The 14,244-nt window shown below is 35.9% G+C and overlaps 1 protein-coding gene across 5 annotated transcripts in view; it reads left to right on the top strand.

The window, feature by feature from the left end:
- Positions 1-14,244, top strand: part of SDCCAG8 (SHH signaling and ciliogenesis regulator SDCCAG8) — a 261,877-nt gene that overhangs the window by 87,692 nt on the left and 159,941 nt on the right. For all 5 annotated transcript variants that reach the window (XR_009008858.1, XM_007182438.3, XM_028166594.2 and 2 more), the window contains exons 11-12: positions 4,952-5,086; positions 7,944-8,060. Coding sequence is in view for 4 of the 5 variants with exons in the window: in XM_007182438.3 (XP_007182500.2) it covers positions 4,952-5,086; positions 7,944-8,060 (252 nt within the window). In the remaining variant the exon portion in view is untranslated. The remainder of the gene's footprint in view (positions 1-4,951; positions 5,087-7,943; positions 8,061-14,244) is intronic.

Raw genomic sequence — 14,244 nt, 5'->3', positions numbered from 1 at the left:
CATCCCACTGCTCTCTATATCTTACCCTTGGGTGATTCCTGCAGCCCCAAGTGGTAGAAGCCCCTTGCTTCTGGTCTCACCTCCTTATCTGTTCTCTTACCCAAAGATCCAAGGATGATCTTTCTAAAATGAACACGTCAGTATGTCAGTCTCTTGCTTTAAAATCCTTTCTTGTCTCTCTATAACCCCTTGGATAAAATTTAGGATCTTTTACTATAGCATGAAGATTGTACATTTTTTCCCTCTCTCTCGTTCTCCAGTCTCATCTCCCTTCTCTTTTCTTCCTTGTGTTACCACCGTACTGATCTACTTGCACTTCCTCAAATGTGCAAACATGCCAGTCTGCCATACTATTTTTTCATTTCAGGATTTTTCAGGGCTTTGCCCCTCCCCTCCCATCCCCACACCCCCCACCTCACCCCCATTGCCTAGAGGAATCTTCCTCTGGCCTCTCTGATCCTTCAGAGTTCTCGATACCATCTTCTCACGGTCTCCCAATGATAAATTTTTGGGAGTCCCTCCTATGGGCTTCTATAACTCAATTTATTGCAAAGTCTTATTGAATTATCTCCCCTAATTTACTATGATTCCCTTGCATATATGGTTTGTTAACATCCTTATTGCCTTATTGCCACATTCCTCCCACATAAAATGTGTTCAGTATATATTTATTGAATGAATACAAGGGGAATACAAATGGAAGGAAGAAGGCCCCATGCCATTGGAAAGGCATGACTAAAATACTGAGAGTTCAGAGGATCAGAACAGATTTCTGTCTGCAAGAGATCACGGAACACTTGGTGGAGAAGGTGGCATTTTAACTGAGCTTCAAAAAAACAGGCAGGATTTAGAAATGCAGAGTGTGGGGGAGATGTACCAACATGAGTAAGGTATGGAGGGAGGTAAAGTTGCAAGCTGAGCTTTGAGAGAGAGAATGAATGGCATCAAGAGCAAAGATCAGCTACCGTTCATGCCTAGGAGACTTTTTTCCTGGGTTGTTTAGTGGAATCTTTTGCCTTGCTGAGTAGTTCTACTATGTAAAAATATGTTGATGAGAATTCCTGATAAGAAGAAATAAAGGAAGTCTGAAATGTGCCAGGGAATATTCCAGGTGCTTTTATGTATAACTTTCTTAAACTGATAATTATTTCATGAATGAAAGTGGCAACAGAAATACAATGCATTTCTTTTTTTTTTTAAATTTATTTATTCATTTATTTATTTTTGGCCGCATTGGGTCTTCATTGCTGCATGCGGGCTTTCTCTAGTTGTGGTGAGCGGGGGCTACTCTTTGTTGCAGTGCGCGGGCTTCTCATTGCAGTGCCTTCTCTCGTTGCGGAGCACAGGCTCTAGGCGCGTGGGCTTCAGTAGTTGTGGCACGTGGGCTCAGTAGTTATGGCTCGCGGGCTCTAGAGTGCCGGCTCAGTAGTTATGCCTCATGGGCTTCGTTGCTCTGTGGCATGTGGTATATTCCCCCACCAGGGATCGAACCCATGTCCCCTGCACTGGCAGGCGGATTCTTAACCACTGTGCCACCAGGGAAGTCCTACAATGCATTTCTGAGTCTGAGTCCTTTTTTTCTTTTTGCCTCCATTAAGCCTTATTTGACATTTAATCTGAAGATCCTGCCCTAAATAAAGATGTATGAATAAAGAGCTGAAAGTGATCCTAGCATTTTTTTTTATTTTTTTTATTTTTTTAAGGATTTTCTTATTTATTTATTTATTTATTTATTTTTGGCTGTGTTGGGTCTTCGGTTCGTGCGAGGGCTTTCTCCAGTTGCGGCAAGCGGGGGCCACTCTTCATCGCGGTGCGGGGACCGCTCTTCATCGCGGTGCGCGGGCCTTTCTCTATCGCAGCCCCTCCCGTCGCGGGGCACAGGCTCCAGACGCGCAGGCTCAGCAATTGTGGCTCACGGGCCCAGCTGCTCCGTGGCATGTGGGATCTTCCCAGACCAGGGCTCGAACCCGTGTCCCCTGCATTAGCAGGCAGATTCTCAACCACTGCGCCACCAGGGAAGCCCCGATCCTAGCATTGAAGCAAGTACTCTCACAGAAAATGGCAGAAAGAAGCTCTGAAGTAAAAGGATTTAGTGTTGAATCCAATTTGACCTTTATGTGACCTTGAACAATTCATTTAACCTCTCCAAATTTCAGAGTAGTAGATCCTTGGTTGATCTACTCAAGGAATTGATAGGATTAAATGAGATAATGTTTTGAAAGTACCTAATATAATACCTGGCTTAGGTTAGACCCTTTAACAATTTTAGCTTGTGGCTATTATTCTTACTCTAGTGAAAGAGAGAATTAGCTCTATTGGGTAGATTTCTTGGACCTTTGTGTTAGTAAAAGCAGACAAATTTTAATATAAAGTCCAGCTTTACTTTTTATTTATTAGCTTGAATGAACTTGGGAACATTACTTAAGTTTTCATTTTTTCAACTGAAAGTTAATCCAATACATTCCTTTCCAAAGGGAATTAAAAGAGAAAATTATCACACTGCCTAGCACAGGAAGTTAATTTAATAGGGAGTCTGAACAATTAATCATAACGTTGTAAGTTCTCATGCTTAGTGCTGGAGCAGACGTCCCTGCTTTCCTAGTGGTAGGAATGCTCGTGAGACTTGTAGATTTTCTTTCCTTCTTTTTATTATTTTTCTTCTTTCCTTTCTTCTTACTGCTTAAAAATTTCATTTGTGTGGGAAGCTCTAGGAGAGCAGATGCCTTCTACCTAGACAGATTTTGAATCATTCCCCCATGAACAGTACTTGCTGTGAGTTTGCCTGTTGGCATCAGTAATGGTCTTTGGTTGCACTAAACCACTAAGTTTGTTCGTTCAATCAGTCCTTCAATCATCTATTTATTGAATGCCCCCTGTGGTTTGTGAATTTTCTCAGTTGGTTCCCTTGATAAGCCCATTGCTAGAATCCTTAACTCTTGTACCTTTTTAATGAGGAATGCCACTTTATACCACGTTCAGTACACTAGGGACTGCTTTAGTGTAGAGATTTCTATCAAGCTCTCCCATCCTGGGTGTCCTTGTCTCTTGCTTGCCCCTGTCAAAGTTTAAAGGACTTATCTGATGTCAACACCCTGGACATCCAGCAGTGTTGCAGCTGTCTGTGTTACTTCTGCCCCTGCAACAGATGTGGATGGAGAAGCTCCTGCAGTGTAATGTTGACTTCCAGATGGTGGGCATGGGGAAAAAGAAGGTGTGACAACAGGAGGGGAGGCCTTGAGAAGTGGGTGACAGAAGGGAGCAGACAGGTAGTGGGCAGAGGAATGAAGTGATGGGTGGCAGAGGGAAGGAATCATATGGAAGGTGTGTGATTTGTTACATGCTATAGAAACTGACTCAGAATTTACCATTAGCAAAATAAATGTCTGCCCATGTACTTCAAAAATACCACATAATATTAATATGTTTACCATAGATCCACATAAATAAGTAATATATGGTTTTTAGTAGCTGGTAATTAAAGTTTGTTATGGTTGTATGGTTCCAGAAAAGCTATAATTACATATTCACAATATGCTTACTCATGAACTTGAATTTTTAAATTAAGAAAATTCAATTAATATTTTTGATTTGTTACATTTAACTTCTTTTGACCTTAATTTTTTTTTCAGATTGTAATCTGCATAAGGATAGTTTGTAGCTTGGTATTAGTAAAAGTAATTTTATGTGCAAATTAGATTTGTAGCCAATCTCTTGATGAAAGAAAGACATGTAAACAGCCATAAGTTAAATGTACAATTCTCCACAATCCCCAGGAATGTTAATTAATACATCTACCGTCTAAATTAGAAAATAGCTACTAGGGCTCATTATTTTCATGTTGTCAATTTTAATTAGTTGACAAAGGTAATCTTGATTTTTACTACAAAATTTTAGTTATTGATTTCAGTTGTAAAACTGAATTCACACCCATGTTAGTGTACAATGATAGATTTCAAATATTATTTCAAATTTGTTATCAGTTTTTATTTTAGCTGATTAAAAACTGATAGCTATCCCATATATTTTGATCTGGGGCAAGGTAGCATTTCTTCATCACTTTAAAACTGCTAATACAAATGAGAAATTAATAGCTTAGAAAAGTTTGACCTACTGGAGCAGAGTAAAATGTAACTGCAAACCAAAAACTATAAAGGTTAAGTCTAAGGTCTAGAAAACATTTCTGACCCTGGGAAGAAAAACTAAGAACCTGATATCCATAGAGTCCCTCAGAAAAGCCATTTATTCTAATGATTCATTCATTCATCAAACATTAAACATATACCTCTTGAGGAACATGCTCTTGAGGAACTTCGTCTAATGAGGAAACAGACAACTAAAAACAGTGTGATGTGTTACGTACTGTGCATGTAAATAATTTTAGGTGATAAATAATATATCAAGAAAATTTGAAATATATTTTAACATGGAGGATAAATTCAGCACCTTTATTCTTGTGTCTACCATAGTACAAAATTACTAAAATACTTCGTGTTTTTTGAAAATACTATTTTATATTCTTATTGAATTTTTCAGATATTGGGCATATCTTTATAAGGTGGTTAGAAATTCTTAAAGGACATAAAACTTTGGTATTCTTACAGGGTTAGTATAGCATATGGAAGTTTCTTAATAAATATCTGCTGATTGATTCTATTTTTAATATTTAAAAAGCATGGTGACTATAGTTAACAGTACTGTACTGTGTATTTGAAAGTAGCTAAGAGAGCAAATCTTAAAAGTTCTCACCACCAGAAAAAAAAGAAAAGTAACTACGTGAGGTGATAGTCAAGGGAGATGAATTGAGAATGCAGAGCAATGGAGATACCCAATCCACAGAGAAATGACTTACAGAGAGAACCCAGTGGCCACGCTGAGACTTTATTAATTCAAGATATTTAAAATATTTTTGTCAAATGACATTATCATTTAGGACTTTTATTTCCTCGTACAGATGTTGACCCTATCTCAGAGTATTGCCCAACTGGAGGTTCAGGTGGAAAAGATTACAAGAGAGAAGATTTCAGCTGTTAATCAACTAGAGGAAATTCAAAACCAGCTTACTTCCCGGGAAATGGATGTCACAAAGGTACAAAGAGAGATTTTAGTTTACTAATTACTTAAATATTTTAGTTGAAAATTTTTTCCTAGTGTAAAAAGCTCAAAAAGAAGTCTGGAGTATAAAAATTTTGTTATTTCAGGGTAATTAAGGTCCACATAACGGTCATTCAGCAAACATTTACTTATTGTCAGCAGGCCCTTTTCTGGGTGCTGCAAATACAAAGATGAATTAGACACAAATAATGTCCTCAAAGAGCTTAAGGATTAAGTTGCTGAGACAGACTTGTAAATAAACAAGTTTTATTACTTTAATTATTGAATACTTGATAAAACTTGTACATCTGAATTAGTCAACTAGGAGTAATTTTTTGCATAAGTTTGGTCTTCACAATAATACTAAAAGACATGTATTTATTTATAACATGAAAAGTGTGCTTAACATAATTCTCCATCTCTCATTCCTTTCAGACCTGTTCTCTAAAATCAAGATTCTAATACTACAACTTCTTATTCTGTTGGTCCTTAAATTTATACTTTACACTGTGGTATCACCGTGTCTGCACTATGGGCATCACAAACTTGTGAACCAAGAACTAAAATGCTTAATGGTCTTAACTGGCTAAGGTACATGTTTAAGAAACACTAGAAATCTGTGTAGATTTCAGTAATCATTGCTTTAAAACTAAGTAACTAAATATGGACATGCATGATGTAATAAATTAAATCAATTTATTTTTCATCAATACATACACAGATAATTTTATTAAAATGCATACCCATTTCATACTGCATTTTACTTCTCAACATATTTTCCTAAATTTGGACACATTTTTAATGCCATTATTGTTTTATAACTCAGTAATTTAAATTAACTTTAATATATATTAGGAAAGGAAACCTATTTTTTCTTTTTTTTCCTTGAATTTATATAGTTCTTCATTTGCTTTCTAAAATTCAAGCTAGCTAGTGTAGAAGCTTAAAATATCATATTTGCCAATATAATTGATGTGTTTTTGTGGAGGTAGGGGTAGAAGTAAGGGAACTGATGCAGAGAGATGGAAATGGTTAACCTGGATTGATGGGTGAAAGCTATGATGAGGATTTTCAGTTCATTATAAGGAGAGAACTTTCTGTTGAAATATGGTACAGTAAAGAATGATTACTTGTCTTTAGAACTGTCCAAAAGGACTCAAGCATCAGAGGAGTGCCTTAAGCCTGCTTCCAACCCTGGGATAATATAATTCTAGTTAAATTTAATTTGTTCATTTATTTTAGATGAAATTTAAGTGTTACAGATAAACTTAGCAAATGCATTTTAAACTGAAATTAGTGAGGCAAGGAAACTTTAAAAATAAAATTAAGGGGTACAGTCATTTTAAACAGGACCTAATGCTTAGATATTTATTATGTATAATAATTTTGTACCGGTGTTGGGTTTTAAACACCATGGTTGTATAACTGTTATGTTCTGGTATTATAATTGGGGTCTTTAAATTTTATTCCTATATGTAAATCAAATAGATTGGAATAGTGAAGAAAGTCAATTAGGGCTCCTCTATTTTTTTTCTGTAATTCTTAATTTTTAAATTTTATTTAGCTTTAGTAACTTTTTGTGAATTACTAATATTTTTGAAAGGGGAAGGATTAACTCTTGCACATTGAAGGTATTTGAATTTCAGATACAATTTGTGTAATTTTATTCTTTTTTTTTAGCTTTTTGAGGGTCACTGGGGAGAAGCTTACTGACTTCTGTCTTGTCACTATAATTTTTGAACACAGATTAGTTTATTTTTAACGTATTTTTTATTTGAACACAGGAAATGCATATAGGTTTTATAAGGTTCTAATACTTCAATAATGATGAAACTAATTTCTAAAATTCTAATGATCATTTTTGGAGAACTACCAAAATTGCAAAGTCTCAAGCAGATATAGCCATTAGATGATACATGATTTTTAAAAACTTGTATTTGTAACTTAGAAGCTGACTTAGCAGATGTGTGTATTACTTGATCTCTCTACAAGTTCTCAGTTATCTCAAAAGTTCATAACTTCTTTATTTAGATTTATCTGCTAATTATATTTTCCAAGTGTATTTATCTGTCTGTAGATGCCCTGGATTGAAAAAAAAGATTATATAAAGAATGATATGCAATTTTAAGATACTGAGTGTGTTTATTATTTAACAATATGTTAAAGTCATTTCACTTACATGTATATTTTCCTTTTATGTTGAATGCCATAGTTATTTTAAAAGCAGAGGGGGCTTACTTGCAGTCTATGACTTTTAACTTTCTTAATTTAAATACATAGTATTGTGCATGGTAAGATTGACATAATCTGCAAAGCCTACGGTAAGTACAGGCTGGGTAATACTCTACTCCTAAATATTGATAATATAGTCTATTAGCAGAGAGAAAAATACCTTTATAAATTTCCTTAAATAAAAGCCTAACTGATAAAGAGTTTAAAGGAAAGTTTTTAATATAGAGTGTCTATATAACCATGACAATTTGAATGAATAATGACATAGCTTAATATTTTAATTAATAATTTTACCTAGTTAAAAGCAAGATGATAGTGCATTTTAGATGATAATATGCAATTGAAACTATTATTTTACATGAAAAATCTTGTATATATCACTTAAATTCCCTGGTTATGCATTTCTTTATCTGTCATTTGAAATTGTAAGACTCAATAACATCTGATATTGCCTCCACATCTTAACAGAATATATTGAATATGCTAATAGAAAATGCCATTCTTAGAAAAGTTCTATTGTATTTTATTTATATGACCTCTAGGGGGCACCAAAAGATCTAATTGCAGGCCTTGCCTGGTAGATTCCAGCAGCTATTGATCTAGTTTTTATAATCTAACAGGTGTGTGGAGAAATGCGCTATCAATTGAATAAAACCAAAATGGAGAAGGATGAGGCAGAAAAGGAGCACAGAGAGTACAGAACAAAAACTAAAAGGGATCTTGAAATTAAAGATCAGGTAAGATTTGATACAAGCGTAACTGCAGCAATTAAAGACATAACTAATGTTTTTTTTCTGAAATGGTTGTGGTTTTATTCCTAAGTCATTTATTTCTATTATATTGTTTCTAACTAATGGAATGATCCAATTTATACTGTTAAAAGAATTTCATCTACAGTTGCCTAAAATTATCACCTTTCACATGAAATTGTGAGAATACAACTGCATGCATATGAAATTACAATCTGACAGGTCATAAATATACATTTGGATATGTGTATCTATTACTTACAAAAGTAAAAGAAAATGTTCTAATGTTCATTTTGAACCTAAAATATATGTACATAAAGTTCTTTAAAGATGCCAACTTGAATCCAATTTTAAGTGAAAAAGTTTAAAATTTGTGAGATGAGATGAGTTGATATGTAAATATGTCAATCAACTTGATCGTTGGCAGAGTGAAACCAGTTTTAACTAAGATAACCATGAATACGTTTGCTCAGGAAACCTAAATACAGTAAAATTGGAAATGTTAGGAAAAAAACTGCTACTTACTTCAATTTCAGTTTGAACAGATGTTTTACATTATATCTTTGTTGAGATCATGTAGATACTTCAATTTTAATTGACAACGTGGATAAAGTTTTTAGAGAGGCAGTTCTAATAGGCTGACTTTGATTTTCTAATTTTGTTATAGTACAGAACATTGAACGCTTTCATTCTTTTTATTTAGTGAAAGCAGGTTGAGAAATCTATTCAATTAAAATAAGACTGAGTTCTTAGTGTCATTATTTTAAAGAAATCACTATGGTTTAAAAGTGGGTAGCCCTAAGTAAATTTTTTTGAAATATATTTCTAGTTCAACACTTTTTACCGTATTTTCCAACATATCTCCCTTTCAACCCAATCAACTCTCCTATGCAAATGATGCAAAGGCAATTGGGAAAAAGTATTGAAAATGAAAGTGATAATGAAATTTAGTACAAAAAGTTTTTCAAGTTGTAGCCGAAATCCCTGGCATTAAATTAAAATCTAAACAACCAAAATCAAATTATGCTTTTGTATCACTATATTCAAAGTGTTCTAACAAGTTTTAAATTTTCAGAAGAATTTTCCTTGTTAACATGTACAAATAATGAAACTGTTGATATTTCATTCCATCCAGTTGGGGGCGTGCCTGATAGTGGAATTAAAAATCCTTTCTATCAGGAACTGAAGATCTAGGATTACTAACCAACACAGAACTTTCCTTTTCTGATATATTATATGACTTTTTAAAAAAGGTATCATATTGGCATGCTCACTAGCATTATTATATACCTTTTCTGTTATTCTGTAGCATCTGCCAGCATAACATTTTGGACTAACTGGAAAAATACAGTAAGGAAGAGTCTCTGAGTTATTTAAAAATTACATTTTAATATTCTAGAGAGAAAGAACACTATAGGAATAATAAGATTATAATATCCCTTGTAAATGAATAATGTGTGTAGAAGTATTCGTAATATTTGTCTTTTAGTGCTATATCTCATTTTAATTAACCACTAATGAGGTGGAGGCTAAAGTTGCAGGATTATAAAAGGAGCAGTTTTCATTTGTAAATATTTCCTGCTAAATAGTGAAACATTGACAGTTTTTATAATGATTTTAGTATTATTTTTAGATAGAGATGTGCCTTTTTAGGACGTCAGAGATGTGATGTGCTTATTACTATTTTTTCTTGGACATAATTTGAGGAAATCTTATAGGTACTCCTTGTAACTATTTTGTATTGAATAGACAGTTTCAAAAAAAAAGAAAGTAGTGGTGTCTCATTCCATTGATGATCTGGAGTAGCAAAGCAGCAATTGTTCTTTGGTCTTTCAGCCATGACCTGACCTTCTGTCTTTATGACTGAAGAGCTACTTTGCTTGGCCACCATCTGCACTCAAGAGAGAAATTTACATTTAACTTTTAAAAGCTGGGCATGTTGAATGTTGATCTGAAGTACTTATAATAATATAAAGCGTATTTTACTTTTAAAGTGTTACATATCATGCAATTCAGAATAACAAGAAGGCTATCTCTGTGTTTACAAAAAAGGGGGTTCCTTGTAATATAGTCATTTTATTTATATTTTTGTTAATCTGGCTTCTTACAGTTTTAAAGTAGATGGGAATCTGTCAGATTGGAATGTGGTGAGAACAAGAGCTTTTTGATGTATACAAAATAGGGCAAATGGTTGACCACCCAAATCATTTTCCTTGTGACCCAAGCCTTGACTCTGGCATAATTAGAAGGAAAGGTTAGGAGAGTAACAATGGCAATCTCTTCCTCCCATTTTCTCCTTTTCTTTTTTTTTATTGTGTTAGGAACTGATGGGCAGATTATCCTTCCCATCAATTCCTTTGTATCTCTTCAGTTTAGAGAGCTCCTGTCAGCCTCAGAGGATGCTTCTCACACTAAAAAAAAAAAAAAGAAAAGACATTTGTTATGAAGGAGAATGAAAAATCTGTGCCCTGATTTTTATTAGAAATTTTTTTGTAGACAACAGTTATACACATACACACACTCCATTATGGGAATTTAAAGACATATATGAAGATAAAGAGACTATTATAATGAATCCCCACATCTCCATCACCTAGGCTTCTCATTTTGCCAATCCTATTCCATCTACCTCACAATTTTTTCTCTCCTTCATCTTCACCTTCATTGTCATCTTCATCTTCTTTGCCATCCCTGTCATCCTTTTCTTCTCCATCTTCTCTTCCTCTTCTGTCTTCCCTCTCTTCTGCTTTTGCTGAAGTATGTAAAGCAGATCTCAGACATTATGTTATTACCCATAAATACTTCAACGTGCATCTATGAAGGATTTTTGTCACAATCACTACGTCATCATCATACCTAAAAATATTAATAATTCTTTAATATCATATAATGCCCAACCCATATTCAAATACCATCTCTACGGTGTTTGTTTTACAGTTAGTTTATTCAAATCAGGGAAATCTACGTTTTTGTATGTTAGAATGTTATGGTATTACCTTCTTTAATAGGAAATAAAGGGAAATCTTAGAAAAATTTCAACTTTCTTTGTTGTTATCAATAAATTTCATGCATAATGTTTTGATTGTGCTTTATATTTATAAGGTACCTCATCACCATTCTAAGGAAATGAGTTAATCCTGTAGCAAACTATCTGAGGAAATAGCTACCTTGCAGCAACCCCAATCATCATATTCTGAAAGGAGCCCCTTAGTCTGAAATCCAAAATACATAATTAATTTCAGAGCCTTACATTTAAGATTTAGGAAGGCTACAGGAAACCTGTTATTACCCTGGCGGTATGAAGGTTAGCTGACTCTGAAATGAGTGATGCATAAGTGGAATTTTCTTTATTAGCTTCCATTTTGGTAGATGAGTCTCAGAAGATGATTCTTTACAGCCTTTGATTCTTTGATCAGGGCCTAGTACCAAATGAAAACACAGGGCCCTTTGTTCAAAAAGCAGGAAAAAAGTGATGTTAAAGGTACTGAATTACAAAACGTTTTCCTTTCTCCTGCAGTCAGCCTTTCCTCTCTCTCTCACTCTCTCTCTCTCTCCCCTTCTCCCTCCCCCTGAATGTCATGGTGTTTTTATTTGCTATTTAATGTTGGACTCCCTCCAGCACAGGGATATTCATGGTGGGGGAATGCAGACCCCCATAGGTGCCCCATGACTGGGTGTACAGATGAATCCATGGTTTCTAGGTTCTCCATGTCACTAGCCACAGAACCTATACACCATGCCCCGGAGGGGAGGGGAGAGAGTCAGTCTTCTCCATCCCAAGGTGGTCAGCTGGGCAGCCCCCTAGAGACTGCAGCCTCCACACAGGGAGACACTTGGCACAGGGGTCAGGGTGGGCAGAGGCTCCACGCTGAGTCCGTTGAGTGTGCTGTAGTGCTGCCAGGCGGGAGGAGGGATAGTCAACTCCATGCCCTACCCTCAGGCGTTAGGGGTGTACACACTCAACCCAACCTTTCCCAGGCTCACATCCAGGCTCCCGCCAGAGGTAAAGGATAACGGCAGAACAAATGCCTCCCCCTAACACTGCCATGACCTGGTCCCACCCAACATGGAGAGCAGCAAGGTCCCAAGGCAGGGGCCAGGAAGAGGAAGCTGGAAGGGAACAAGTGTCCAAGAAGTGCCCCAGGGCTGCCATGAGTCAGTGGAGAGACAAGACCACAGATGTGAGTGGGGTTTCCATTGTACCATCAGACTTCACCTATAAAACACAAATTCCAATATAAAATTCCTAAGAATTTTAAGACGTTGACCACAGAGCATTAAACTGCAAGTTCAGGGTCCTTCTAAACACAGGGCCCTGTATGAGCACACTGATCACATGACCATGAAGCCACCATAGCTATGGGGATAGGCAGACAGATTTGGTGTGCTAATGCATACTCCTACTTACATATGCAGATATGAGTGCGTGTTTAACATGCGCAGGTGTCCTGTATCTGTAAAAGAAGACTGGCCAGCAACAGCGTATGGGCCAAATTGACCTGCAGTCTGTTTTTACAAATAAAGTTGTAGTAGAGCACAGCGACACTCATTTGTTGATGTATTGTCTACGGCTGCTTTCCTGCTACAAAGGCAGAGCTGAGAAGTTGTGGCAGAGACCCCCATAGCCCACCATGACTGAAATACTTACTATCTGAGCCTTTAGAGAAAAAGCTTGCCAACCCCTGCCCTGAGTATAAAGATAAAACTTTGTTTCCCCTGCCCTGCTAGAGTGTGGAGTTTTGAGATTGAAGACTCATCAATCTTAAATTATAACTTAATGGTTTTAGAGTATTTTGAAATACAGAAAATGTGCCTGATCCCTGGTCTCTTAATCATCTAATGGCATCAGCAGGTGAGTATATGATTGGTTATAGTCTTATTATCTTATTATTAGTGGCACATGGCTTAAAAACTGGCTTGGATGGGAATACACATATACATAAATAAATTGTTTTATATTACAAAATTTTTAGGTTGGTTCAATTTCTTTCAGAGATAAAAAGACTTTCTTGTCAGTATTGTGTAAGTTACAACTTTGGAGTTGTGGCTAATACTGAGTAGGAAACGTTGAAGTTCAAATTTACCTGAAGGGGGTAATCAAAGCAAACATTTAAGGCTAGAGCACATATACAAAAGAAATAGATCAGAAAATTTTGGCTAGAAAATTAGCACAAAAAAAGGTTTGAGTGTTGCTTGTATCTACAGCAGTATGACTCCACACTTTAATGCTGACATTAAAAAATGTGGACTGTATCAACACAGGAGTTATTTCCTAAGTTCAGTTGAATGAATTAGATTGTTGGGAGTAATACAGCTATTTTGTATGGCTTTGTGTAAATATGAGAGGAAGCCCAACACGTCCTAAAGGTAAGTCCTACGTAAGGCCAGGGAAATAAAAGTAATAAAAGTTGAAGAATTGTACCTTTCTACTTAGAGAAGACTAAAGCATTGCTTCACTATCTTTAAGGACTTGACAGATAATTTCAAGGAGAAAGTTAAACACCTGTTCTCAATCTTTAGTATGGAAAGAATAAGAACAAAGAGATTTAATCACAGCAACTGGAAATCACAGCAGCCTGAAATAACTTTCTGACAGTAAGAAGATTGAAATAGATTGCTACAACAGGCCATGGAACTTTCTTCCCTGAAATTTTTAGTTTTAAACGGTAGCAGTAATATGCTTTACCTAAAGACCCAACTAATGGACCTCTGAGGTCCATTGTCTTTTATTTGATTCTGGAAACATCCTAGGAATATTTCACTGTATGTGTTAAACTGGCTAGTAGTGATATTTGTCTTTTCTACTCGTAATTTAGCAACTACAGATTAAAGAAAAATCCCGTTCGTCTCTGTTCTCTCTTATGTGTCTGTAATGCTGTATACTCTCTTCAGAAGGCTTTTGGGGAATATATTGAGATAATGGATGGCTTCTGAGAGCTAGACTTCAGAAACTATCCAACTACCACCTGCAGTCTCACTTCTATCTCTAAAAAATGACTGGGATTGGGCCACTTGGGCATGCCGTTAGTACATGTAATCACTTGGTCCTGGTGATGACAGAGTTGCTCTCCAGTGTTCTTCACACCGTCTTTCAGTGCTGGAGGCTTAGCACATTCGTTTCCCTGCTCCTCACTCAGACCACAGCCATTCGAGAGGGCTTGGCCTGCCCAGA

This window comes from Balaenoptera acutorostrata, chromosome 1 (assembly GCF_949987535.1).
Source record: "Balaenoptera acutorostrata chromosome 1, mBalAcu1.1, whole genome shotgun sequence".
Lineage (NCBI taxonomy): Eukaryota > Metazoa > Chordata > Mammalia > Artiodactyla > Balaenopteridae > Balaenoptera > Balaenoptera acutorostrata.
This window is presented reverse-complemented; position numbering and strand designations above follow the sequence as displayed.